Genomic DNA, 27,961 nt, shown 5'->3' on the forward strand with positions numbered 1-27,961 from the left:
CTAAAACCAATTAGGATGAACACAAAGAAAATCATATTTACATTTTAGTCAAACAATTAAAAATGAAAGACAAAGAATATTTTAATCTTAAAAGCAATCAAAGGAGAAAAAACACATCACTTTCAAAAGAGTAATAATAAAACTGATAGATGATTTCTGAATAGAATCCATAGAAACCAGAAAACAATATAATTACATCTTACTTCTATTCTTCCAGTAGTCATAACTCTTAAGGTTCTAACACACTGTTCACATTTTCCACTAGTGTCTATAATTAATTTGTTTCTAAATCCTGACTTTAAATTAGATAAGAATCTTAGCATATCTTTACCTACCTCTCATCCTGCTTTTACCTCTGCCCATCTTGCTTGTTAAATCATCAGGAAATTATGGGTGGGTCACGGTGGCTCACGGCTGTAATCTGAGCATTTTGGGAGGCCAAGGTGAGTGGATCACTTGGGGTCAGGAGTTCAAGACCAGCCTGGCCAAAATGGCGAGACCCCCCCGCCCCCATCTCCACTAAAAATACAAAACTTAGCCGGACGTGGTGGCACATGCCTGTAATTGTAGCTACTCAGGAGGCTGAGGCAGGATAATCACATGAACCCGGGAGGTAGAGGTTGGAGTGAGCTGAAATCACACCATTGCACTTCAGCCTGGGCAATGAGAGAGAAACTCTGTCTCAACAACAACAAAAAAAAACCCAAAAAATCGTGAAATTTAGGTATAAATTAATATTTTTGATCAGCATTTAGACTAATAAATTACTTTCATTTGTTTCATTGCTCACTCCTGACTTTTTGTCTTTTCATTTATTTAAATATCCTTTTATGCCTCTAAGTAAAGTTGTATAATTTTTTCCCAGAAAGCTCTTATGTATTAGATTAATTCTCATGTTATTTATTTGTTGTTGCTGTTACAAATAATATCAATGGTATCTTTTTTCCTATAGCTATTTGAGATACACTTTACATGAAATGAAATGCACCTACTTTAATTGCACAATTCAGTGAGTTTTGGGACATGTATACTGTTATGGAAATGGAATATTTTTGAATTATATTTCCTAACAGTTTATTATTTGTGCATGGAAAAGCAAATAGCTTTAAATTTTAGTCCACTATCACTACATAGTCACCTTGCTTACACTGTTCATTAATTCTGGTACTTGGTATTCAGATTATTTTGAGTTGTCTAAAATAACTATATCACCTGCAAATGATGACAGCTTTGTTTCTTCTTTTCCATACCTTATACTTTTGAATATTAATTTTTAAAAAATCACCTTTACCTTCCTGGAATAAACCTAAGTTGGCCATCCTGCATTTTGTTTGCTAGTACCTTGTGGAGATTTTGGCTATGTTTTTGCTCACTCCTGCTTCTTCAGTTTCATGTGTTCCCCTTAGGTTCCATCTCTCTTCATCCAGAAAAGTAAGGTTGTGGGTAATAAAATTTCAGAGTCCTTCAATAATATAAAACATCTTTCTGTGTGTTACTTTTCCACTCCCACTTCCCCATTCTCATTCTTTTCTGGGTCTCCTACTAGACACAGGTTGGAATTTCTCAACTGATTATCAACATATCAACTTAAAAAATTATTTTCATCTCTTTGACCTTTTGTGTACATTTTAGGCATTTTCCTCAGCTGTGCTTCCCAGCTCACTAACACAATCCTCCCTGTGTCCATTGTCATGTTCAACCCATCCATTGAGGGCTTATTTCTTTATTTCAACAAGAACATTTATATTTTCCAGCATCCGAGATTGGTGTTTATGCATATATTTTCTCATATTCCTCTGAGACATTAATTATGTTTATTCTAAAGTGTTTATTCTAATTACCTTAACTCTGTTTCCTTTGGAGTTGGATATTCTGATGATTATATTTGATGTTTCTCCTTCATGATGTTTTTTCCCCTCCATCATTAGCTGTTTCTTATTGTTTTCTCAGCTTTATTTATACCTCTGGTTTTCTGTTTAAGTGAATGCTCAAAATCTACAGGTCACATTTTGTTAAGCAGGCTTACAACTCAATTTACCTTGGGGAGGTCATGTGACTCTACTGTGACATTCTGATTTCAAAGAAAGAAACTTAACATAAATTCCTCAAATTATTGATGTGTCAACATATAACCTGCTGATGTCGAATTGATTTATTTTTTAAGATTAGCCAAAACATGAGGTTCTACTGTTCGACTTGCATGTAGATTTTTTTTAGCCTGTATGATATAATCCATAGCTAATGATTATAACTTCTGTATTGTACCCTCCAATGAAAAGAGAACAACTCCAGTATAAGGAATCTCTCTCTCTCCCTTTTTAGATTATTCTATAAAAACCTTTCACCTACTGACAGACTTCAGAACACCTCCAACTTTGTTGGTGTGTCTTCCTGGGTCAATCCTCACATTTGAGGTTCAATAAACCTTTATAATTTTTTTTTCTGTCTTGACAGCCTCAATTTTGGTCAACGGTGCCATAAACTCTCACTACCAGGAATGTTCTCAGCCACCTCCAGTGCCCCTGAGAGAGTTAACCAGAATGTACTGTCAGGTAGAGAATCCCAGGAGCTGGGTTTCTGGACCTGTGTGCTTCTCATTCTTCCTGAAGTTTCCAGGCACCTGGAATTGCCCTGCCCCATGGGCCCAAATATCCCCTCACATCTCCTTCCCAGGGGATGTAGGAGCAACTGGTTCTTGCTTGGAATAAATTTGAATGGGTCTACTCCAGAATGCTTTCAGCGTTTTTCTCCTAACAGGCATGTTAAGTTGTGGTTCTTTCCTTAACTGAATTCCATCTACTTTTTCATCTTTCTATAAATATTCATAATTTGGAGCCATTAAAAGGAACTTTCCTTTTTCTGGTTTTCCAGCAGTGCTATGAGTTCATTTATTTAATATATCCTTCTTATCATAAATTTGGAGCAGAGGCAGGTGGACATACCATATGTTCTCAGGCTGCCAACTTAATCCAGTCTTTAAGTGGGAATCACTGAATACTCCTTTATGAACACCTTGCATATTCCCTGTTGCAACTAAGAGATGACACCAAAGGCAAATGCAAGGCATGTTGAAATGTAAAATAATTAACAACAATCTGAGAATGCCTCAAGGATAATTAAAAACAATGAATATTTTTAAAAATAAATTTTAAAAGGGAAGAAATGATTTGGAACTGAGAGATGTTGTGAATCATGCAAAGGAAGGAATACCTTGCACCTTCTCACCATTTGTGTTTTAGAATAGAGATGGGAGTACTCCAGAAGGAAGTTTACTTATACCCAGGAATTTCAGGAGTACTGGAGAAAGGAAGAGATAGTAGCAAAGAAACAAACAGGCAAAAGTGAGTTGGACAGAAATGATAGGGAATAGAAGGGAAATCATGTAGGGATTTGCCTGAGTCAGGCTCTGCATAAGCAAAAAATTTCACACACAGGCATGAAGAAAATAGGGGAAAGGAAGTTGTACAGGTGTCTGTCTAGAAGAGATATAATCTGCCCCCAAATTCTTGGTGAAAACTTGATGTGTTACGCTTCAGCCTCTGTAGTTTGTCTCCAAGATACTAGTTTTTATAAAGACAAAATTGTCATGGTATGACAGAGAAAGGAGGTTAGCAGGAGATGTAGGTGAGTGAGAAAGCCAGAAAAAAAGGAGGAGTTTAGAACAATAAAGAAAATGTATCTTTTACAAGTATAAAGTGGGGAAGGAGGCTAGTTAAGAAGACAAATGGAGGAAGTGTATCTTTTTTTCTTTCTTTTGTGTCAGTTTTGAAGCTAGTGATTGGTGGGAGCCAAAAAGAAAAAGAAAGAAAAAATTGGACCAAATCCTCTGGTATGCCAGAGAAAAATAAAAAGCACACAGAAAAAGTGACAAGGACTTAGACGACATGATTGCATGATAGAAAGAGTAGAGGATCAAGTTTTAAAAACCATAAATTGAAATCAAGATTCCAACACTTACTAATAGTGTAGCCTTGGGCAAGTCCATCAAGTCATTAGATCCTTGTATTCCTCATATGTACAGTATAGATAACAGCAGATCAGGTCATTCTTTGGTAGTTAGTGGAATGATATCCATGAGGACTGTTTAGACTATTATGTGTTACATGACTTCATAATAAAACTATAAAAATTAATCATCTTTGTAAGATGCATGGAACCAAGACTAATGACCATTCATTAGCCTTTGGAATGATTAATAAAGAAAAATAATCACTGGGTATGATGGCTCATGCCTATAATCCCACACTTTAGGAGGCTGAGGCAGGAGAATCACTCACTTGAGCCCAAGAGTTCAAGGCTGCCACCATTGAACTCTAGCCTGGGTGACAAAGACCCTGTCTCAAAAAAAAAAAAAAAAGAAAGAAAAAGAAAAAGAAAAGAAAAATAATCAAGCATTTATCATAACTCTTATACCAAATATAATGTGAGGTACTTAAATTACTGATGAAAGGAAAATTTTTATAAAATAGTTCCTGTTGATAAATGAAGAAGGAATGACAAAATTAGAATACCATCATTTTGTACACCTGAATGAAATAGTGGATCTAAGTAAGGACAATCAAGGGCTGTTTAAAATTACTAAGTGAAAAAATATGAGGGACTTTATACTGAATGAAGCAGGCTGAGATCTGAACCTACTGATTTATTTTAAAAACGTGGAAAGGACAGCCAGACATTCTGTGCCTCGTGGTATGATGCAATAGGAAGTATATGACCCTGCTATAAAATTTCTTGCCAAAAATCTAACCTGACTCTGATAAAGACCCTATTTAGATCTTCCCGTCAGTTTATAAACTACGCAGGGTTATAGGAACTCATTAAAGTCATGGCTCTGCAATCAGCAAAATACAGAATGTAGAAAATGCTAAAAGACTAAGCAATTCTTTCAACAAAAATAATTGCACAAACAAGAGACAAGAAAGTTATGGCTTTAAGAAAAACATAAGATATAACAGCTACATTAAACAGGTAGACCTTGTTTAGATTTTTTAAAACTCAAACAATTGTAAACAATTGTAAGACAACTGGAGAATTCAAGCACTGAATATTTGATATTAAAGAATTATAAATTTTTATGTAATAATGCTATTATTGTTATGTATTTATTATTCTTTATCTTTAAGAGATATATACTGAATTACTTACAGATAAAATAATACTCAAAACTTGTTTCAAAATAAGACTGTTGAGTGGTGGGAGTGTTGTAAAAGAAATAAAATGACTAAAAATACAAAAGAATTAGCCGGGCATGGTGGCACATGCCTGTAATCCCAGCTATTCGCGAGGTTGAGGCAGGAGAGTTGCTTGGACCTGGGAGGCAGAGGTTACAGTGAGCAGAGATCGCAACACTGCACTCCAGCCTAGGCAACAGAGCGAGACTCTGTCTCAAATAAAATAAAATAAATAAATAAATAAATAAATGAACAAAGTGTGACTAATTGTTGAAGCAGTCATGGGTTAAAAAAGGTCTGTTACACTGTTTTCTCTACTTTTATATTTTCTATGAGTTTTAACTTAGCCACTATGCTTTATAAAATTACCTGCCCTCTATTTTTTTCTACAATCTCTTTCTGTCATTCCAGTTAGACATATGTTGCACTTTCTCATTCTGTTCTGCACATCTGGTAACTTCTTTTTCATTCTGTGCATTTCTCTCTCTCTCTCTCTCTCTCTGTCTCTCTCTCTCTCTCTCTCTCTCTCTCTCTCTCTCTCTCTCTCTCTCTCTCTCACACACACACACACACACACACACACACACACATTCTGGGTAATTTCTAAGCTCTGCCATCTAGCTAATTAGTTCTCTCTTCAATTACATAAAATCTGTTTAACCTATTTTTTAGAGTGAGTCTATGTTTTTTATTCCTAGAATGTCTCTTTTTATTCCAATCTGTGTGGCCTTTTCTTAAACTTCCTTTCTTGAGTTTTTTATTGTTTTATTTCTTCAAAAATATTAACTAATATATTATAATGTTGATTAGATCACTCTGCTAACTGAAGATCTAAGTCTGCTTTCTGATACATCTGTTAACATATTTTTGGTTTGTTTTTGTTGTTGGTCCTGGTGGTGCTGGTTTGGTTTTGGTTTTTGCTGTTTTATAGTTTTTAAATTGTGAGCACATCCTTCTGTAGTGGGTTTCATTGGTGTTATTCTGTTCAGACTGGATGGAGTTTGTATGCAGAGCATGTCCTTCAAAACCTTCAAATAGGTTTTGTTTATTTCTGCCAGCTGCCTTCTATATTACTAGCTCAGGATGATTTTTTTGTGAGGAGGGGAGTGGAATAGTGTTACAATTTTATTATTTGCCTGTAATATCCAGTTGGTTTACCATCATTTCTTTAAAAAAAATTCTTTTCTATCTAATTTTCTTGGCACCCATAGCACTGTTCTTACCCTAAACTATCAATTATTTTAACTTTTATTTTTGGTTCAGGGAGTATGTATGCAGGTTTGTCACATGGGTAAATTGCATGTCACTAGAGTTTTGTGTACAAATGTTTTTGTCACCAAGATAGTGAGTACAGCACTCAATAGGTAGTTTTTCAACCCTCACCCTCTTCCCACCCTTCCCCATCAAATTGACCCTGGTATCCATTGTTCCCAACTTTGTGTCCATGTGTACTCAGTGTTTAACTTCCACTTTGAGAAGATGCAGTATTTGGTTTTCTGTTTCTGTGTTAATTTGCTTAGGATAGTGACCTTCACCTGCATCCAGTTGTCACAAAACACATGTTCATTTGTTATGGCTGCATAGTATTCCATGGTGTATATATACCATGTTTTCTTTTCCAGGCTAACATTAATGGGCATTGAGTTTGAGTCCATGTCTTTGCTATTGTGGGTAGTGCGATGAACATATCCATGCATGTGTCTTTTTGGTAGAACAATTTACATTCCTTTGGGTATATATTTATATTCCTTTTGGGTACATCTAATATTCATATTCCTTTTGGTAATTTATATTCCTTTTGGGTATATCTAATAATGGGATTGCTGAGTCGAATGGTAGCTGTTTTAAGTTCGAGAAATCTCTCAAAGAACTGCTTTTCACAGTGGCTGAACTAATTTACATTCCCACCAGTAGTGAATACGTGTCCCCTTTTCTCCACAACCTTGCCAACATCTGTTATTTTTTTACTTTTTCATTATAGCCATTCTACTGGTGTGAGGTGGTATCTCATTGTGGTTTTGATTTACATTTCTCTAATGATTAGTGATGTTGCTTGTTGGCAGTGTATATGACTTCTTTTGAGAGGTATCTATTCTTGTCCCTTGCCTGTTTTTTAATGGAATTGTTTTTTGCTTGTTGATTTTCTTTAAGTTCTTAGAGATTCTGGATATTTCACCTTTGTTGGATGCATAGTTTGCAAATATTTTCTCTCATTCTGTAGATTGTCTATTTACTCTGTTGGTGATTTCTTTTGCTGTGCAGAACCTCTTTAGTTTAATTAGGTCCCACTTGTCTATTTTTGTTGTTGTTGCAATTGCTTTTGGAGACATCATCATGAAATCTTTGCCAAAGCCTATGTCTAGAATGATATTTCCTAGGTTTTCTTCTAGGGTTTTTATAGTTTTAGGTTTTGCATTTAAGTCTTTAATCCTTCTTGAGTTGATTTTTGTATATGGTGTAAGGAAAAGGTCCAATTTCAATCTTCTGCATGTGACTAGCCAGTTATATTATTATTATTTAATAATAATCTTCAATACCATTTATTGAATGGGGAGTCCTTTTCCCATTGCTTATTGTCAACTTTGTCAAAAATCAGGTCATTATAGGTGCCTGGTTTTAATTTCTGGTTTCTCCAACCTGTTTCATTGGTCTATATGTCTGGTTTTCTTTCTTTCTTTCTTTCTCTTTTTTTTTTTTTTGAGATGGATTCTCACTCTGTTGCCCAGGCTGGAGTACAGTGTTGCAATCTCAGCTTACTGCAACCTCCATCTGTCTCCCACGTTCAAGCGACTCTTTTGTCTCAGCCTCCCGAGTAGCTGTGATTACAGGCACATGCCACCATGATTTTTTTTTTTTTTTTTTTTTGTCCAGTACTGTGCTATTTTGGTTACTGTAGCCTTGTAGTATAGTTTGAAGTCTGGTAGTGTGATAGTGTGATGCCTCTAGCTTCGTTGTTTTTTTTTTTTTTTGAGATGGTGTCTTGCTCTGTCACCAGGCTGGTGCGATCTTGGCTCACTGCAACCTCCGCCTCCCAGGTTCAAGCGATTCTCTTGTCTCAGCCTCCTGAGTAGCTGAGACTACAGGCACGTGCCACCACACCTAGCTACAGCTAACTTTTGTATTTTTAGTAGAGACAGATGGTCTCGATCCCTTGACCCCATGGACCACCTGCCTTAGTCTCCCAAAGTGCTGGGATTACAGGCGTGAGCCACTGTGCCCGGCCTAGCTTTGTTCTTTTAACTTAGGATTGCTTTGGCTGTTTGGTCTATTTTTGTTCCATATTAATTTTAGAATAGTTTTTTCTAATTCTATGCAGAGTGATTTGGTAGTTTCACAAGAATAGCATTGAATCTCTAAATTGTATTAGGCAGTATGGCCATTTTACAATGTGTAGTCTTCCTGTCCATGAGCTTGAAATGTTTTTCCATTTGTTTGTTTGTTTCTCTGATTTCTTTCAGCAGTGTTTTGTAATTCTCGTAGAGAACTTTCACCTCCCTGGTTAGTTGTATTCCTAGGAATTTTATTTTTTTGACGTCTATTGTGAATGGGATTGTGTTATTGATTTAGCCCTCAGCTTGAACATTATTGGTGTATAAGAATTCTACTGATTTTTGTACAGTGATTTTGTATCCTGATGTTTTACTGAAGTTGTTTATCAGATCTATTTCTATGAGCCTTTGGGAAGAGACTGTGGGGTTTTCTAAACATAGAATCATATCATCTGTGAAGAGAGACAATTTTACTTTTAGGATAAATTTTGATGCAAATTTCTCAACTTGGGGATTTACAGACAGGGAAACAATAAAATTTGAACCCCAAATCCATATTTGGTACAGATTTTGGTTCAAAATTCCCAAGAGAGAGTTTTTCCCTTTTAAAAGGTTTAATAGTTTCATGGATGAAAAATTGATTTTACACTACCATGCCAAACAACACTTTAATATATTCCTCTCTGCAAATAACTACAATGTACAGTTATTATAGTTCCCATTCAAACTCTGGGAGGTTTAAATAGCTGGACTTACAAAAATGTAGTGTCTTAGAACCTGCTACACCCCCACTAAGAGCAAATATTTTAACAGCAAGGGGGCCACATTTTACCCCCTTAAGAGATGAAAGTACCAAACTCTTAATGACCAGCTTCATGTGGTGAAGAGTGTGTTGATGTGTATTGATAGTTGTGCTGATGCAAGAACTTGAAGCAAATATCTTCTTCTGAAATTAAGAAGCAAGAGCTCATCATATTTCTGTGTGACAACCAATAAATATGCTCCACTCCCACATTACAAGGAAAAACTCATTGTTTTTTCAGAATAGAGTCAGATTGTATTGTCCTATGATATGTGCCTACTTTAGGCTTGTCAAGTTTGGTGCATCCTAGGCCCATGCTAGGTCTTCCTGCACTTTTGACATTAGCAGCACACAAATTTTAGACAGAATGTAGTGAATTTGGGGTCAGACAGGCCATATTCCTAGTCAAGTTGCTCTCAAAAGTGACTGATAAAACACAATAGAGATTTCAAGCTTAAGACAGCTTGTCATCAAAGAAAGATTGAGATTTTGATTATGGCTTAGACATTGATTGATTACCTCTTGGGGATATCACCCCCATACCAATAGCCAAAAATGCTCGGCATCAGGATTACAGTAGTTGTAGATAAAGCCTCAATAGAGGTTTGGGTTTCCTTCTTTCCATAAGGCTGATTAGTGTTTCTGAAATATGCAATGCTCACAATCTTAGGTTTTACAACTTCTCTGTTTTGCATTTATATTATCTGTATATGTTGTATTTTTATAGGGTTTTTTTTTTTTTTTTTTTTTTGTACAAAGGCAAAAGTTGCCAAAAGGAAATTAAGGGCTTTTGGGTTGACATTTGTTATTTTTAGCAGGTAACTTATGAAAGTTGACAGAAAAATTTTATATTTCTATGTGGTCACAAACAGCATTAACCATCCTATAAATATTTCTCACACACTGACCATGTGCCAAAAACTCACTGAGGAAAGAGGAAGATGTACAGGTAATCATAGCCACTTTTCTCTACTAGACATCTACCAGGCATAAAAGTAAAGGAGATTTAGTGTTTCCCTTCTATAAATATGAAAAATGATAGGAGAATGCAGAGGTACAAATACCCCACCAATGGACAGTATCCTAGATGACTTTCTAATAGCAGGGCTTCCTGAGTGTAACACCTAAATATCTTTCCACTTCTTTCCTTCACCAACATATGGCTATAATAACCACACAGTTACCTTTGCAAAATAAGATAAATAAAAATATTTTATAATGTTGGCCGGGTGTGGTGGTTCACACCTGTAATCACAGCACTTTGGGACGCTGAGGTAGGCAGATCACTTGAGCCCAGGAGTTCGAGATTAGCCTGGGCAACATGGTGAAACTCCATCTCTACACCCAAAAATTATATACATTTGGAAGGGTCGTTTGCAAAAAAGTAGGGAAGTGTACCCTTGCAAACCAGGACAACATTGATAGTCAATCCTCTTATAGAAAGTGGTAAACTCTACAAAGGAGCAAGTAATGTTTGCAAATGCAGACCTTACATGCTAACCACTTCGCTAGCCAGGTACACTCTGGAGGAATCAACTAATTGATGTAGATGCAATGGGATATGTAATACTGCTTGATCAAGACTTTGCTTCTGTGGTTGTTTCTCCACGTCTTGCAAAAGAGATTTGCAAAACACTACATTCAGAAACATCAGCTGGACATGGTTGAATACACCAAGTCTTGGTTAATGAATAAACTTGTCTTAAATTGGCTTACTGCTGGTCTCTCAAGCCTTCCTATTTTTGTTCACTTTAGTCTCTCAAAAACTTTGGAGAAAAACTATGAGTCTCAAAATGCTTATAAGCAGAAACAAGCTGATTTTACTACTAGGAATAATCTGTTTTCAACAAGGTAAATCTGCAACTCTTTCACTCCCCAAAGGTAAGTTTCAAATGAACTCTGTAATTACTTTTGTCTGAACCTTTGCTGGCAATGGACATCACAACTCCACTCCACGTTCCTTTGGGAAAATAGGAGAAGCAATTATATTTTGGAGATCTAATTGTTTTTAAACAATTATTTTGGATTTGTCTCCTGCAATCAGCATAGGACATGGGGCAAAACATTTATAGAATGCAACTAATGTTTCCAATTAAGTGAACAATCCCTGTTTTCTTCACTTAGTTTCACTAAGTGAACTGAGGTTGTTCACTCACTTGGACCCATTACATAATCCCAGCTTTATTCATAGAGCAAAGTCTGGAAATCGGCATGGATTTGGAAGCATTTTTAATCTTTTGCAAAATCATCTTGCTGAGAAATATGAAGCATGTTCACTGTAGTATATTGTAAATGATCTTTTTTTCCCCTTCAATTCACTTAAGCTGAAAACAGTTCTTGGCAGACTTCTCCATGGTTAGACTTGTGCCAACCCTGAGAAACAACATGTTTTCTGACTTTGCTTCAGTGAATTTGGGAAATGGTAAATTTTGTACTTAAAGTATTTATGACTCATTCAACTAAAACAGTTAGAAAATAAACTTTTAATCCAGTATCATCCTGGCACTAGGTTCAGAATTAAAACACTTATTGTTATATCCATTCTCTGCCATTATTCAGCTGTGCATCTTCATCTCTTTGATTCTTAGTTTTCTCATCTGCAATGTGGGGATAACAGTGCTTCATTTATAGGCATAGAGTAGGATTAAATAAGAAGCTGTATGAAAGAGCTTTGAATATTTTAACATGTTGATCTAAATAGCTATGCTCTTAAAGATATGTTCTCAAGAAAAATAATTTGTTCATCCATCCAGCATTTCAAGTGCTTACTTATGCCAAGAATTGTGCTAAACCTTAGAAATACAGAGGTGAATAAGACAAGTTTTTTCCCTCGAGTAGTTCATAGTTCAATGATGAAGGCAAATAATTCAATATCACAATTCTTCATGGCAAGAACTATAAAAGGGGCAAAGAAAGAGTGCTACACAACACAGGAGAGAGGCAAACCCAGTTTGAGGAAATCAAGGAAGACTTCCTGGTTGAGGTGATCTCCAAGCTGAGGAACAAGAATTACAAAATCTAGGTAAGCAATGAAGCATGGTGATTATGAGGCAAGCCTAGTTCTAATCCTCCTTTGAAATATGGAAAAGGATGACCTCCAGGAGGGACAGAAGATGTGCCATCCCTGAGATACCAGGTGGTGGTAAACATCTTTAATCTAGCCTATCTCTTGGCTGAGGAGTCAGAAAACCCATTGAGGGCAAAGAAAGGAAAACAACTTTTTCAGGGATAAAGTCTTTTACATAAAAAGGAAGGATTTTTTTCTTCTATTACCTGGCAACCCTCTAACTGAGCAGTGACTTGTGAATCAGAATACTTCACTCTACCCTCCTTTAACAATCTGTCACTTTCCATCCTTCAGGAGAATTAAACCCAATAAAGATTTATTGATATCTGAATGTGCGCTAGGCACCATAGACTATGGTCTCAGACTCTGTTTCACGGATGAAATAGAGAAGATATGCCCTCAATCCTAGAAGAGATCTAATCATTTAATGTTTGTCTCATTTTTTTCTCAGCTCCCAATTGTGGGCAGAGTCTGGTTAAAGTAGAGCCTTGGAATTACTTTAACATTTTCAGTCGCATTCTTGGAGGAAGCCAAGTGGAGAAGGGTTCCTATCCGTGGCAGGTGAGTCTCAAGGACTCCTATGCATTAGGAACTGTGCTAGATATTATGGGTATAGATATTTCTAAGGTTAAGTTTATATCTTTGAGGAGCCTACAGCCTAGCTGGGTTGAAAGACACAGAATAGTCATAATGGCATGTGATGAATGTCATAAGAAAAAATTATTTACTTGTACATAGTAAGTCATTTTAAAATCAAATAGGATAAGCAAAAATTAGAAAGTATATTGGAGAGGTAGAATAAAGAATAGGCTTGAAGAAGCTATAGGAGTCAAATAGAATAGGCTTGAAGAAGCTATAGGAGTCAAATAGTTAGTTAAGAGTATGATAAAAATGGTAGATCCAAATCATTTCCCTAAGAGGCTTAGAGAAATTGGAGCATGTGTTGAAAGGGTCCCCAGCCCTCATCTTGCCTTTGTCCCAAACCTCTTCAGCTGGACTCTACTGTATCTTATACTCCTTTATCTTCATTCACAGACACTGTTCATATTGTTAGAGCAACAGGTCTCAGTCAACAGTGTTATAAAAATAACTAAATACATACCAACACTTCTAACTGCTACCTCTGTTGACATTTTTACAGCCAATCATCTCAAATTAACTACCTCTCATCTATACAGTTGCTAGCACCACTCTTCTTTCTAAGCGGTAGTGTGTGGGCTTTATCCTTTCACACTCTATGATTCCCGATATTTATGAGTGAGATATCTAAGTCTGGTTTTGAGAATAGGCTTCATCGCCATGTTTAGAGGGATCCCAGGGCATGAACTTGCTCTCAAAGGTATTTGCAATTTAGGTGTCTCTGAAACAAAGGCAGAAGCATATCTGTGGAGGAAGCATCGTCTCGCCACAGTGGGTGATCACAGCTGCTCACTGCGTTGCAAAAAGGTAGGAAAGGCCTAGCCTATGGGTGAAGATTAGACCATCCTTTCCTTGCCCTTGGAATCTTCAGCAGTAACTCTATTAAAACATGCACCTATGTGATGTGTGAGTATTGTTTTAATAGAGGAAATTCTAATTGCATGACACAAATGCGGCTTGGTGACATTGTCAGATGGCACTTGGTAGATAACATATATTCTTTTCAGAGGTAAAATTCCCTTTTACTTAAAACAACTGGAAGTTAACAACAGCATACAAGTCAGATATAAAAGCATACAAAGCAAGATTTGTGAAAGTTTTCTTAAATCTCAGTGAAAACATATCTTCTTCATTACGCATCTGAAGAAATGGATAAAAGAAAACAAAGGGAGACCAGTAAAAGAGAAAGTAGGCTCCCTGTCTTCCCATTGATCTTGCCTCTCTAGGCCTCAACCCAACAACTTCCCTTTACTCACTTTCTTGTGTGATCCCTATATTCTATTATTGGCAGTGTTCTGGGTATGTACTAGGCTGTAATCAAGATCATGTTCCTGCATAGTCACTCTTTCAAGTCTGCAAACATTTTCTGGATGTTTACTTTGTGCTAGATAACAGTGAGTACCAAAGATACCAAAATGACTAAGACATGATTTCTGCTCCCAGAGAGTTGATAGTCTAAAAGAAGAGTCAACTGATCATCTCACAGCAATGTGGCAAGAGGTAGGTAAGATAGACATTATGTGTTAAGTTAGGTACCTAATTCGGCCAAGAGTCAGGGAACTTTACCCAGAAAAAACATGCCTTTTTCAATTTTGTATAAAAGCATCACTTTTGGGAATGCAGAGTCTCAAAGGATGGTAAGCTGAAGTCTTTATGTATCTCAATGCATACCACCAAGTTCCTTTCAGGTAACATTATAGTTAGTTATAATGCAGTCTGTACTTTATAATACACACTAAGCATAGGATCTCTAACACTGAAGTAGTATACTTACTGGGAATCACAAATCATTCCTAAAGGATCTCACTGATATTAGGTCAGGTCAACCTCTCAGGGTAGCTGAATAAAGTCCCCTATAGTTGTAGACTCCTGAACTACAATGTATGTACATCTCTAGATATTTTCAAATTACATTGCAAAGTATTAAATTCATTGTACCCTTGGCTATAAATGAACTCACTCTTCACTAGTCCTCTACTGGATTTTTTTCTAATAGTGTTGGAATTATTCTCACTTTCTCTGCTTAGCAGCCTCACACCCCATATTAATTATCCATATCATTTAAAAGAAGCCAGTTTGTCAATCATTGCAACTGTACCCAGAGGCACAATGAAATTCATTGATTTTACTGTGCTTTCCATAGAAACATTGTGTCAACTTTGAATGTTACTGCTGGAGAACATGACTTAAGCCAGACAGAGCCGGGAGAGCAAACTCTTACTATTGAAACTGTCATCATACATCCACATTTCTCCATCAATAAACCAATGGACTATGATATTGCCCTTTTGAAGATGGCTGGAGCCTTCCAATTTGGTAAATATTTGAGGATTGTACTGAATTGTCTACCCTATATTCTCTATAACCTCTGTGCCACAGCACATTTCCTGCAGTATACGTTCTGGGTCATGCACTTTGAGACAGGGATTTGGGCTCAAGAGTCCTGCCTGAAACTCTTTTTGCTTGTGGTTCTGGAGGTAGCATTACATGGAGTCAGGAGAGGGTTTTCTTTATCTCACAAGTGACCCCCCGGAAGTGCCAGGCAGAGCTATCACAACTCTTATGAGGTCTTTAGGGGACTACCTGGATGCCAACAGGTGAGTGGCTTATAGTGTCCTCTCCTCCATGAATAAGATAAGCCTTATCTTGCTCTTTTCTTCAGGCCATTTTGTGGGGCCCATATGTCTTCCAGAGCCACGGGAACAATTTGAGGCTGGTTTTATTTGTACAACTGCAGGCTGGGGCCGCTTGACTGAAGGTAAGAACTTGTGTGCCACTCCTCTTAATCAGAGGTCAGAACTTTCTGGTGGGCAATCAGAAAATGGAATTTTTAATCCATTATTTAAAACGATTGCGCATACATTTTTAAAGATAGAAAATGTCATGTTGTACTTAGAAATGCAAGTCTTTGGCCGGGCGCGGTGGCTCAAGCCTGTAATCCCAGCACTTTGGGAGGCCGAGGCGGGTGGATCACGAGGTCAAGAGATCGAGACCATCCTGGTCAACATGGTGAAACCCCGTCTCTACTAATACAAAAAATTAGCTGGGCACGGTGGCGCGTGCCTGTAATCCCAGCTACTCAGGAGGCTGAGGCAGGAGAATTGCCTGAACCCAGGAGGCGGAGATTGCGGTGAGCCGAGATCGCGCCATTGCGCTCCAGCCTGGGTATCAAGAGCGAAACTCCGTCTCAAAAAAAAAAAAAAAAAAAAAAAAAGAAATGCAAGTCTTTCCAAAAGACACAAAAACGAATGATGCATCTCTAACTCAAAAAGGGTGAAAGAGTTCCTGCTGGGGCTTCTGTCTCTATGTTTTTCAGATGGTGTCCTCTCACAAGTCTTGCAGGAAGTGAACCTGCCTATTTTGGCCCAGGAGGAGTGTTTGGAAGCTCTGTTAACACTAAAGAGGCCCATCAGTGGGAAGACCTTTCTCTGCACAGGCTTTCCTGATGGAGGGAGAGATGCGTGTCAGGTGAGTGGGAGCAGTGGGGCTGTCAGGCCCTAGGTAAGGCTTCCCTTAGTTTTGTTATCAGGTTCAGGTGAGGGGCTGCAGGAAGACTGATTCAGGTAAGGCAGGAATCTGGAAAGAAGGGTTAGTAGTACCAAGGGAGGTTATGTCAAAATAAAGGGACAGTGGAAACAATCTGTTTTTAGCAGGAAGTGTGATTTAAAAGAGGTCTTCTGCTTTTTCCAAAAGACCAAATAATAGAGAGATAATGCCAAGAATAAACTCAGGGTTCTCCTATTCCTGAAGGATGGCTGACTCTTTCCTATTTAGAAGTTTCCAGTTTGTGGATGTTGGGAACTTTACACTTTGCCTCCATTCTTCCTGCTAACCAAGACCTGAGGTCAGTTTCATTGCTGGCCAAGACTTCTCTGGGTCTGCAGTGTGAGATAAGAGAAAGAAGAAAGTCTGCTACTTTGAAGAAAGCTGTGGATGAGGAAAAGGGAGGTGGGATTGTTGGGTTCCAGTGATAGTTGAGAACCATATGGGAATTGTGCTCAGAGACCCAGGTCTCTGAGTCTAAATTATTAGAAGTGAGGAGATGTCATTGTTCCTCCTCCAGCATCCTTGTGGGGAGAAACGGAGCCCTTTGGGGCACCGACACTGACAGTGATGCTAACAGAGACTTTTTCCCTCTGCAGGGAGATTCAGGAGGTTCACTCATGTGCCGGAATAAGAAAGGGGCCTGGACTCTGGCTGGTGTGACTTCCTGGGGTTTGGGCTGTGGTCGAGGCTGGAGAAACAATGTGAGGAAAAATGATCAAGGATCCCCTGGGATCTTCACAGACCTTAGTAAAGTGCTTCCCTGGATCTGCGAACACATCCAAACTGGTAACTAAGCCATCATACAAGGTTAAGAAGCTGCTATTCCACTAGGGCCAGAGAGAGCATCAGCAGAGTCTTGGCAAATCAGAACACCTGAACAGACAGGATCTACCTCTGTTCTCAGTGTAGTACACAAGGATTGTGAGATTTACCAAGTCTAAATAAAACAAGAGTAAAATATGGTATGTGGAGCAGCATGCAAATATTCAATGAAAAATGAATTCATCCATCCTAGACCTTCTCAAACTGGCCTTTAATTGAAACTATCTCAGTTGATGATATGCTTTCACCACTTACTTCTCAACAAAATTCAGCAAACTGTAACAGATCAGTAATTCTCAGCCAGGGGCAATCTTGCCCCCAGGGACAGTATCAGGAGACATTTTTAATTGTCACAACTGGCAGGTGTGAGGAGTGACTCTGGTGTCCAGTAGGTAGGGGCCTTGGATGCTGCTAAACATCCTACAAAGTATGGGACAGTCTCCCACAACAAAGAATGATCCCACCCAAAAGGTTAATAGTATCAACATTGAGAATCCCTGGCATGGATCCAGGTATAGTAAGTCTGAAAAAGTTAGGATCTATATGCAGTCAGCCCTCCACATCTGCCGGTTCCACATCAGCAGATTCAACCAACTGTGGATCAAAAATATTTGGAGAAAAATAAAAACAATAAAAATAACAATACAATAATAAATATAAAAAAGATTAAAAATACAGTATAACAACTATTTACATAGCATTTACATTGTCTTAGGTATCGAAAGTACTCTAGAGAATTTACAGTACTGCATAGGGCAAGACATGCCTAGGTTATATGCAAATACTATGCCATTTAATATAAGGATTTGAGCATCCTCAGATTTTTGGTGTCTGCAAGGGTTCTGAAACCAACCCCTGACAGATATTGAGGGACTGACTCATAATAGACTGACTAGTGAGCTAATTACAGCTTCTTTGCTACCTCCAAATCTGACCTAATTGTTTTCTTTTCTGGTGGCTTCCATTCCCAAAAAGACTTTTATCCTTTTCTAAAGAAGTTAATTTAAATTAAGTTTAGTAGGAATTTCAGTTTGTTTTCAAATGTATGGTGCAGTGGCAGGTATCTGAGCCCTCAGTTCAAGTTTCAGGTATCTAACCCAGCAACTCTTTTGTAGTTATGAACAAATTATTTCCATCTTTAGCCTCTGTTCTTATATAAAAAGACCCCTTGCTCTGTGAAACCTTTAAGTTAATTACTGTTTCTTTTTAGCCCACTCAATAAAGAGAATTAATCATTTTAAAACACCAGAGCCCCTTTCCCACTTTATCAATTTATCCCTTCCCTTCTTTCCACAGATTAGATTTTTATTAGTTGCATATTGACTTAAAAATCTTTTTGGTGCCAAGGAGATGCTAACTTCTTGAAGTATTGTTCAGGATACCACAGGCTTTCAATTGCATCTTTCTTTTTCTTTCCCAGGGAATTGGAGAAAGAGTTCCAGAGGTGGGTATTCCTTGTAGGCTGCTCCACCAGGAGCACAAATGAACATCTAGCATTTCAAGTTTCTTTAGAATCGAAAGGCATCCTCTACAAGAGCTCTCCATGCTCAGTAGGTCTAAAACTACCACCTGGAGTGCCTATAGCCACTCCTGGCCAGTCCAGGCAAGCCCATGCCCAACAGAAGCCTCAGTTGCCTGCCGCCCCATTTCATTTCTTAGCAATCCAGAGCTCTGTCTCAATTCAGCCAACATTTGCCAAACACTAGCTTTGAATCAGAGACTCAAGGAAGGAGGGCAAGGCAGTGCAGATGTGGTCAGTAAGCTACACACCTTGTCCTGAAAGTGTCCCTACTTATATAGGGTCCCATCCCCTGTGTTACACTGTGATCCTGCAGTGAATTCATTCTGTAATTTTGGGCGAGCCCTTTCCTCATCTATAAAGAATATAGTGTGGGCCAGATGGTCTCTAAGACATTTTAGCTCAAATCTTCAGTGGTTCTTTGAACCTGTGGAAAGATCTACAAAGAGCAATATGGAAAAATAGTATCCTGAGAGCTCAGAGGAGTGAGAGGCTGCTTCTAGCTGAAAACAAATTCACAGGGGAGCTCTGATGTACAGACATCTATGAAGCTGTGCCTTGAAGGAGGAGTAGGATTTTGTCAGGTGGAAATGAAATATGGGTAAAGAAAAATATTCCAGCTTAAGGAAGGATATTAAGGATGGAGACCAAAAAAATGTAGGGTCTAAGTCAGCTAAAGCAGCAAAAGTATAGGACATGGGATGATGCTTTGTGAGGTGGAATAATAAAACATAACGAGATCAAACTATGGAAACTTTAAATACCAGCCAAAAAAAGTTTGGATATTATTGAGTAATAGAAAGCTGATTAATTAGATAAGTAGATTTGAGCTATACTTTAATAGCATAAAAATTGGGTTGAGAGGAGACTCATGCATGAACCTATGAAATTCTGCATTAGTTTGAGAGACAAGAAATGAAGGCTTGAACCAAGGCAATATCCACAAAATGAAAAGGAGGGAATAGAAACAAGAGAAATGAGGATTTGGAGCCAATTAGATGAAAGTTTATGAGGAAGAAGGAGGAATAGAAGATAGTACCAAAGTTTTGAGCACAAGAGACTAAGAAAAGGGCACACAAAAATAATAAAATCAGAAATGGGTGCAGTTTGGCTGACCCAAGGAATTCTATTTGTAACATATTGAGTTCTGAGGGAGATAGCTAGGAAACTGTCATAAAAATCAGGCCTGAAGTTCAGAAATGTAGAGATGACATCTGAAATGGAGGATATGAATGAATGAAACTGGTCCAAGGGATCAGAGAGAGAGAGAGCAGATGAGGACGAATGCTTGAACCTGGGAAATACCTGCACTTACAGAAAAAGTATGAGGTCAGCAAAAGAAGAGTAAAGGGCCAGAGGTGGCTCATGCCTGTAATCACAGCAATTTGGGAGGCCAAGGTAGGAGGACTGCTTGAGTCCATGAGTTCAAGACCAGCCTTGGCAACAAAGTGAGACTCTGACTCTACAAATAATCTCTTTAAAAAATTAGCCGAGTGTGGTGGCATTAGCCTGTGGTCTCAGCTACTTGAGAGACTGAAGCAGGAGGATTGTCTGAGCCAGGGAGGTTGAGGCTGTAGTGAGCTGTGATCATGCCACTGCACTCCAGCCTGGGTGACAGAGGCCCTAGCTCAAAAAAAAAAAAAAAAAAAAAAAAGAGAGAGAAGAGTTAAGAAAGGAAAACCAATCATAGAATCTCAAAGTCAAGCAGTATCTAAAAGGAACCAAAAAGGCATCATAGAAGCAAAGACAGGAGAAGATTTCATGAAGAACAAAGAGTACATCAAGAAGAACCAGGAGGCTCTGGTGTTTGCAGCTTCTGGAGGAAGGGGTTGTTGTGGTGAGCCTGCATAGCTCATCCTGACTCTCCTGGCTTTCCCTCCCAGCCTGGTGCAGTGAGCAGGATGGCATAGTCAGTAGGGCTGATGGGGAGCTGCACTTCCCAGAAGGCCTCCACCTTTACTATGAGAGCAAGCAGTGAGTAACCCCTTTTGCACTCCTCCTCCTTACTCCCACCTCCAGTCTGGCTGTGCCTACTAATTGGACTGTGATAGTAATTTTCTGTCTAGAAATGACGCCCTCTCCGTGATCTGCCTACAGACAGTGTGTCTGGACCCTTCTGGTGCCAGAAGAAATGCATATGTTGCTCCATTTTGCCCACCTAGATGTTGAATCTTGTCACCACAATTACCTGTCAATGTATTCTTTAGAAGACAGACCCATCGGTGAGACCCATCCATTGTCAAATGGAAACCAGTGTCAAGTGGGCTGAATGGGGCCTGGTTATCTTATGTCTGGCACTGAGCCATCTGTAAATGCCACACTGCTTGACTTCAGTTTTGAGACTCAGAATGGGGAATGAGAAGGAACCAAATCTGAGCCTGGGTGATGGCTGCGAGGTCACAGGGCAATTCATTTGCCAAATCTGTTTCTCATCAAACCAGGTTTCCTAGACCTATTTGCCAGACCTGGAACCCACGAAGAATAAACTCTAGATATATTCCAGGGCCTCTCAGGACCTCCAGACAGGTCACTGCTTTCCTAGCTGTGAAAACGACCTTTCCCTGCCTCATCAAGCTAAGAAGGAAAATACAAATAGACAATCATGAGAAGGAAACAGGTTACTTATAAGAAACGGAAATGGAATGGCGTTTCTGTGGTTCTTAGCTGGAGGTGATATTGTACCCCTAACCCTCAGGACACATTTGACAATGACTGAGAAACATTTTCAGTTGTCACAGGTGCAGGGATTGTCACTGGTAGAGGTCAGGAATGCTACTAAACATTCTACAAAAGATGCAGGACAGCGAGAACACAAAGAAGATTCTGGCTCAAAATGTCAATTGTGCCAATACTGAGATTGGACAATCCTGAAATATCATGGCAAGTTCAGTTCTTCTTAAATCATTGAATGGGAACTATTTTCTAAATGCTGGACAAAGAATCTTTTTTCTCATCCTGCAGGAAAATTTTGTGGAGAAAGCCTCCCTTCATCCATTCTTGCTGGCTCTAATTTTCTAAGGCTGAAATTCATCTCTGATGCTACAGATTATGCAACTGGATTTAATCTTACCTATAAAGCCCTTAAGCCAAACTACATTCCTGGTAAAACCATTTACTTTTATCACATACTATCCCCACCTTCTGCAGAAGCCTAGGCCCCACAGGAATTAGGTGAGAGGCAGGGATCCCTCTCCCAAGGCCCAACTGGCTCCACATGGGAGAGGGGCACAGGCTAGCTAGAGAACAGGGGGCAGTCTCCCCCCTCAACCCAAGTTCACCCCACTAGCTCGTAGCGATCGCCCATCCAAGTGAGTTCAGAAGGCCTGAAGAGTTCTGGAGGATCATGCGCTATCTCTTTTCTTGTTGATGATGTCTGAAACTGCAATTGATAGGCATCATTTTCAGGAGACAGGAGGGAGAACAGTGAGAATTCTTCTTTACTTAAATAGTGCCATCTGTTTGGACTTTTTCTCATGTTTCAGATTCAGGTTGCAGTTACTTAACTGTCCTTTTTGAAGAAGGCCTCATACAGAGTCTAAACTATCCTGAAAACTACAGTGACATGGCTAACTGTAACTGGATTTTTCAAGCCCCTAAACATCACCTAATTAAGGTATTGACTTTAGCTGTCTTTACTCAGCTATGGCAAATTCACAAACTAGCTAACATAAGCACCATGAGATCAGAGGTTTTATATGATTTATTCACTACCTAGAACCCAGCATCTGACACGCAAAGCTGTCAATAAACACTTGATGAATAATGGGTCTGCCCAGTTTCCTGTGAAACTACACACTTTTACCACTAGATGACACTGTGCTTTTTCCTTTTTGTTAAAAAAAAAAAAAAGTGCTGCTTTGATCTTTGTATTGAATTAGCCGGGTGCCCTGGCGTGCGCCTGTAATCCCAGCTACTCAGGAGACTGAGGCAGGAGAATTTCTTGAACCCAGGAGATGGAGGTTGAAGTGAGCCGAGATCATGCCACTGCACTCCAGCCTTGGCGACAAGAGTGAAACTCCGTCTCAAAAAAACAAACAAACAAAAAAACACAAAAAATCTTTGTACTGGTGACTTTCTGAGTCCCTCCCAGAAACAAGCATTTCTTCCTTATTCATTAAACTGCTCACAAATCACGCTGTAAATTAGAGATAACAACAGTCAAAGACAATCAGGCCCAAATCAGCATCTTTCAAGCAGAGAGGGCGGAGCAAGCCTAGAGGATCCAGTGCAGAACAGGCTCAGGGAATCGCTGGTTTAAGAGGGTATTAGGTGTCCTGGAGCGGGCAGTGGAAAGCAAGGCAGAAGTCAATGTATGGAGGCCTTTGAACGTCTTCAAATGGAGTTTATTCCACGTTTGATTAGCAGTGTTTATTGTTGTTTGTCCATTAAACACTAATGAACAATCTGCAAAGAGATATCACCAGGGAGGTGGAAGTAAGACTGCAGTCAGGGTGAGATTGGAGCGAGGCATTTTCTTACAGGTCTTCCTCTTAAAATAATAATTGAAAACAAGACAGTGTATGATGGAAAGAACGGAGAGTAGAAAATAAAGGGGAGAGGAGTGAGGGATGATGAGGCCCCAGTGTTCTCATGTAGTTAAGATACGGAAAGAGCTCTGAGGTGTGGGAGGAGAACCAAACTGATGTGTTCTTATGACAGCCTGGAGAATGCAGCCTTTAACTTAAAACACAAACCAAACCAAACAGAAAGATGTAACCAATTGTTTGGATACCACACAAAGTTAGAACTTAAAGAGATGAGAACTGAGAACTCAAGTGTCCAGTCCCCACCCCACACCTCCATAAACAGGCAGAATAATTAGATTGGAAATTGAACAATTGAGAGGAGTTGGGATTGGTGGTATCTGAAATATCACATTCAGTCAGATATTAATGGCAGAAAGAAGACCACATGGGATTTATGAATGAGCAGGAAAAGATGATACAGAGGCAGTTAGTATAGATTTCTTTCTAAAGTTCCTCAAACTTAAACAGAGTTGGGGCCACAATTTCAACAGTATTAAGAAAAATTTGTTGTTAGTGGTGGAGGATAAAATTTAGGTTGTAAGCATGTTTCCAGGAGGAGGAAGAAGAGGAAATTTAGTTGAAAATCTGAAAATGCCAGAGCCAGAAGCGATTGAAAAATATCTCCTCCATAATTAAATCTTGAGTGTGGTGCACCAGTGAGGTGATGTTCTCATACCCTGCCAGTGACAGCATCATTTTGCAGGACTCATCTAAGACAGTAATTTGAAAATCGGTGTTACAAGTCATAGCAATGTGCTTACCATTTGACTTGGAGACAAAAGGGCCCCTTCCCAGAAAGTATCCCAGAAGGGGTTTAATAAATGTTTGAATGAATCTTATTTCTGATACATGTCCCCCTCCCCAAACCTACCTTCACCATAAATAATTATTTGCCTCCAGTTTTGTTTCATCCACACAATCCTTTCTGCATCTTGCTCGGAGTCCGGGTCCCACTGAATCCTCACCATCTGTGTGTGAAAATTCAAACTCCTATTTCATCAGCCCTTTCTCCCACCACTCTTCACTTCAAATTCCATTGGCTAGTGCTCACCAAACTGCTCCAAGATCACTCTTTATTGTTTCTTTGTTCGTCATTTACACTGTTCCTTCTGTCTAGATATTATTCCTCCCTTTGCTTAACACAAAACAAGTGCCCATGCAAGGAATAATATAAGAGAAGAAAAAAAGCAAATGCATAAAGATATTCACTGCTAAGTTTCTAAGATAGAAAAAAATGGAGATCTCAAGGATAGAGATAAATGAAATATTATGCTGCCAATCAGCATCACGATGATAGAAACTATGAGAAAGGTTTGTCATGATTTATTCTTAATGAACCTAGGTTGATTACAGGTGATCACCTTTCTTTTCTAGGTCATTATTCATCATAGCAAAATAATCTACTCGAGAATTTTGCCAAGGTTAACATTTAAGCTTAGTATCCAAAATCATCTCTAACTCATACAAGGATTTCCTTTTTCATGCACATTAATGAGTTCCCAAAGTTCACTACATTTGACTCTGTAATGAGTTCCCAAAGTTCACTACATTTGACTCTGAGCCCACCTATGCAAATACTTTCAGTAGCTCAGATGATACTTTGTTTTATATCAGCAATTAGAATAACTTGTATCTGTGCCTTATCAGAATTTTGCAGTGAGGCATGGAAATTTAGTGGCAACAGGACAGAGTAGGTGAGAAGAGGAGCCAGATATGTCCTGCTGGGTAGAAAGACATTGTCTCAAGGGGCACAACCAATTTCAGTCTTGATTCAGGAGAACTAGAGGTTCAAGATGAAACATCAGGAACCAGGTGAATAACACTAAGATGTCCAGAGAAGCAGTTTTGTGTATATGCAATTGGTTGAGTGCCTAGTTGCTTCCAGTGAAAAAAAATCCCCATGGGGTAGCTCTTCTAATCTCTTAGAGCTGCTAGGAAGCTAAAATATTTGCACAGTTTCCTGCCCTTTGATTTAGGCCATATTTGATGGCTGTTTTAAAAAGTTAGAGAGCCCACTAATTTTCTCATCTAAGGTCTTACTCCAGAACAAGTTGAGCAATCCAAATTTCTCTGCTGAATCAGTCAGGTAATTCACTCAGAGTGTTTACTCTGGATGTAACTTTTTGTCTTCTCAGCTTTCATTTCAGAGTCTGGAAATAGAAGAAAGTGGAGACTGCACTTCCAACTATGTGACAGTGCACAGTGATGTAGAAAGGAAGAAGGAAATAGGTTTGTGTCCCGTGAGCCTCAGCTCACTCTGGTTTGCATTTGGACCCAGTCTTGAGATGGGAATAAAAAGAATATGGATCAATCTTCCTTTATCTTCCTGCACCACCTCCACCCCTCCCTGTGATGTCACCATCACTCTTTTGTCTTCTACATTAGAAGGGGAAGATAAAGAGGGAGAATCAAAGAACCACTGAAATGGGAGATGTGAAAGGCCCACGAGGAACTAGGAGTCAGAAGGGGAAAGTTCCACTGAAACAAGTCCCGAGTCTTGAACGAGTTCCCTTAACAGCATTGTGGGTGGGAGTGTTCAGGAGAGAAAACCAAACTGAAATATCATAGAGTTAATTACCTATTTAAGGAGTGGGCTGCCTTTTTTTTGAAAATGAATTGTGGCATTCATCAGAAAAGCTTATTTCACAACAATTAACTTGAAGGACGATTTTCTTTTTTTCTTCTCTCCAATGTCATGGCTATCTGCTGAGTGCTTGACAATGTCTTGACTGGGCTGGTTTTCAACAAGCTCGGCTGTGTGGCTATGATGTCCCCACCCCTGTGCTAAGCCCCTCCAGCATCATGCTCATCAGCTTCCGATCGGATAAGAATGAGACTTTCAGCAGCTTTCAGGCTACAGTCTCCTACATTCCTAAAGCAGTTAAGAAGATAGAGTCACCAACTCTTTGGTTCGTAACTCTAATCCTTCTGATAAGTCTTCAGGGCCCCACAGAGGCAGTCAGTTCTCACTATCTGCAGTAATTATGTCCTATCAAGTCACCATGGACACTGAATAATACTCAGCCATTGCTTCTGAGAAATGTACAGAGTTAGGTGCCTGCAAGGTACATTTTCATCGGCTGATCAGTACATAACCTTGTTTTATGTTTGTTTCTGCTTAAAGACGCCCTATTTAATATATATTGTTGATTCATTACCACGAATTCATGACCATTAAATGCATGGCCAATAGCACTATGACTGAACGAAGCTATCTAACAGGGGTGTTTTCTATTTGAGGCACTTAGGAACACTAGGTGGCACTTCAGCACTATGCTCGGGGCCATTTTAAACATTGAGGTCACCAATAAAAAGAACAGAAATGAAAAAAGAAAAAAAGTGGTACTAAATAGATCATGAAAAGGACACTTGCTGATAGGATGAAGGCTGAAGCAAGAAGGCAAAACATTGCCTTGTTTTACCTCATCTGGAAACGTGTGTCTAACAATTCACATTTTTGTCACTCTTCATATGCCTATCAATGATGATGAAAACAACATGAGTATCACATTTAGGGCTATAAATAAATTTTAGTGAGTAGGTAAATTCACATATATGGAATTGACAAAGAATGAGTGACTGTATGTATGTCTGAATCCTGGCCGATCATTACTAAATGTGTAATCTTAAGAAAAAGTTATCTAAGACTCATATTTCTTCAATCCTACTAAGGGAAAACAATGCATGCCTAATAAGAATGTAGTGAGGATTAAATCAGGTGAGATACACTTGGCCACAAGCAAGTGTGCAATGCATAACAGAGACACAGAAACATGAAATATCTTCACAAATTCCAGACCCTGGACACTTGAACTACCTAACCACTTCCTTGCAGGTTCTCACACTTATGATTCTTCTTTCCAAATCCCACAAAGCCAGTTATCTGCTTACCAAGTTGTTCATTCTTATTGGGTATTAAGCAACTGCAGATGGCAAAGCCATGTTATAGTTAAAATGCCCACTCCTCATTTGAGATATCTATAAAGTCTAGCTGGCTGAGGTGCCCTAGAATTCTAACAATAGCTTCGTAAATCATTTTCTGATAAATCTCTAACCCTGGCCATCTTTGTGGGAGCTGAGTAATTGTAGCATCCTTACATCCAGAATTAAACATCTCCATATCAGAGGATGAGTCAATGTTTCTGGAGACATGAGATGGGACAAATGGAGAAACCAATGTTCCTGGTAAGCTGTTTTGGGGAATGTGACCAAGTGATAAACACAGAGTATATCATCCAGGGTTCAACTGGAGAAGCAGGTGATACAGATTTAATTACATCTTCCTCAAAAATATACTGGAGTCCTAACCTCCAGTCCCTCAGAATGTGACCTTATTTAGAGATAAGATTGATACAGAGTTAATCAAGTTAAAATGAGGGTATTAGCCTGGGTCCTAATCCAATATGACTAGTGTCCTTATAAAAAGGAGAAAATTGGAAGCAGAGAGACATACACACACAGGGAGAACATCATGTAATGATGAAGGCAGTGGTTGGGGCGATACTTTATCTACAAGCCAAGGTGCACCAGTGACTGCCAGTAAACCACCAGAAAGAAGCTAGAGGAGAGGCCTGGAGCAGACTCCTCATCACAGCCCTCA

General features: G+C 38.9%; 1 protein-coding gene and 1 long non-coding RNA gene across 3 annotated transcripts in view; one reads left to right on the plus strand and one right to left on the minus strand.

The window, feature by feature from the left end:
• The window catches only part of LOC105720097 (uncharacterized), a 137,228-nt gene that overhangs the window by 88,676 nt on the left and 20,591 nt on the right, over positions 1-27,961 (minus strand). The gene's annotated exons all lie outside the window — the stretch shown is intronic.
• Positions 10,977-27,515, plus strand: OVCH2 (ovochymase 2). Its single transcript, XM_064365554.1, has 15 exons — positions 10,977-11,123; positions 12,761-12,870; positions 13,664-13,755; positions 15,092-15,264; positions 15,611-15,706; positions 16,265-16,416; positions 17,091-17,280; positions 18,737-18,760; positions 20,719-20,809; positions 20,933-21,057; positions 21,797-21,937; positions 22,318-22,448; positions 25,497-25,590; positions 26,111-26,242; positions 27,457-27,515. The coding sequence occupies exons 1-15, from the start codon at positions 11,024-11,026 to the stop codon at positions 27,513-27,515; spliced, it is 1,710 nt and encodes a 569-aa protein (XP_064221624.1). The 5' UTR covers positions 10,977-11,023.

The sequence above is a fragment of the Aotus nancymaae genome, unplaced genomic scaffold, assembly GCF_030222135.1.
Source record: "Aotus nancymaae isolate 86718 unplaced genomic scaffold, 86718_ANA_hifiasm-v0.15.2.pri h1tg000059l, whole genome shotgun sequence".
In the NCBI taxonomy this organism is placed as follows: domain Eukaryota; kingdom Metazoa; phylum Chordata; class Mammalia; order Primates; family Aotidae; genus Aotus; species Aotus nancymaae.

Excerpts from the sequence above, each read along its gene's own strand:
- OVCH2 (XM_064365554.1), top strand. The coding sequence starts at position 11,024 with ATGAGTCTCAAAATGCTTATAAGCAGAAACAAGCTGATTTTACTACTA. Across the intron at positions 21,938-22,317 it reads TAAGCCAAACTACATTCCTG|ATTCAGGTTGCAGTTACTTA; the intron begins GTAAAACCATTT and ends CTCATGTTTCAG. Across the intron at positions 26,243-27,456 it reads CTCCTACATTCCTAAAGCAG|TACATCCAGAATTAAACATC; the intron begins TTAAGAAGATAG and ends TTGTAGCATCCT.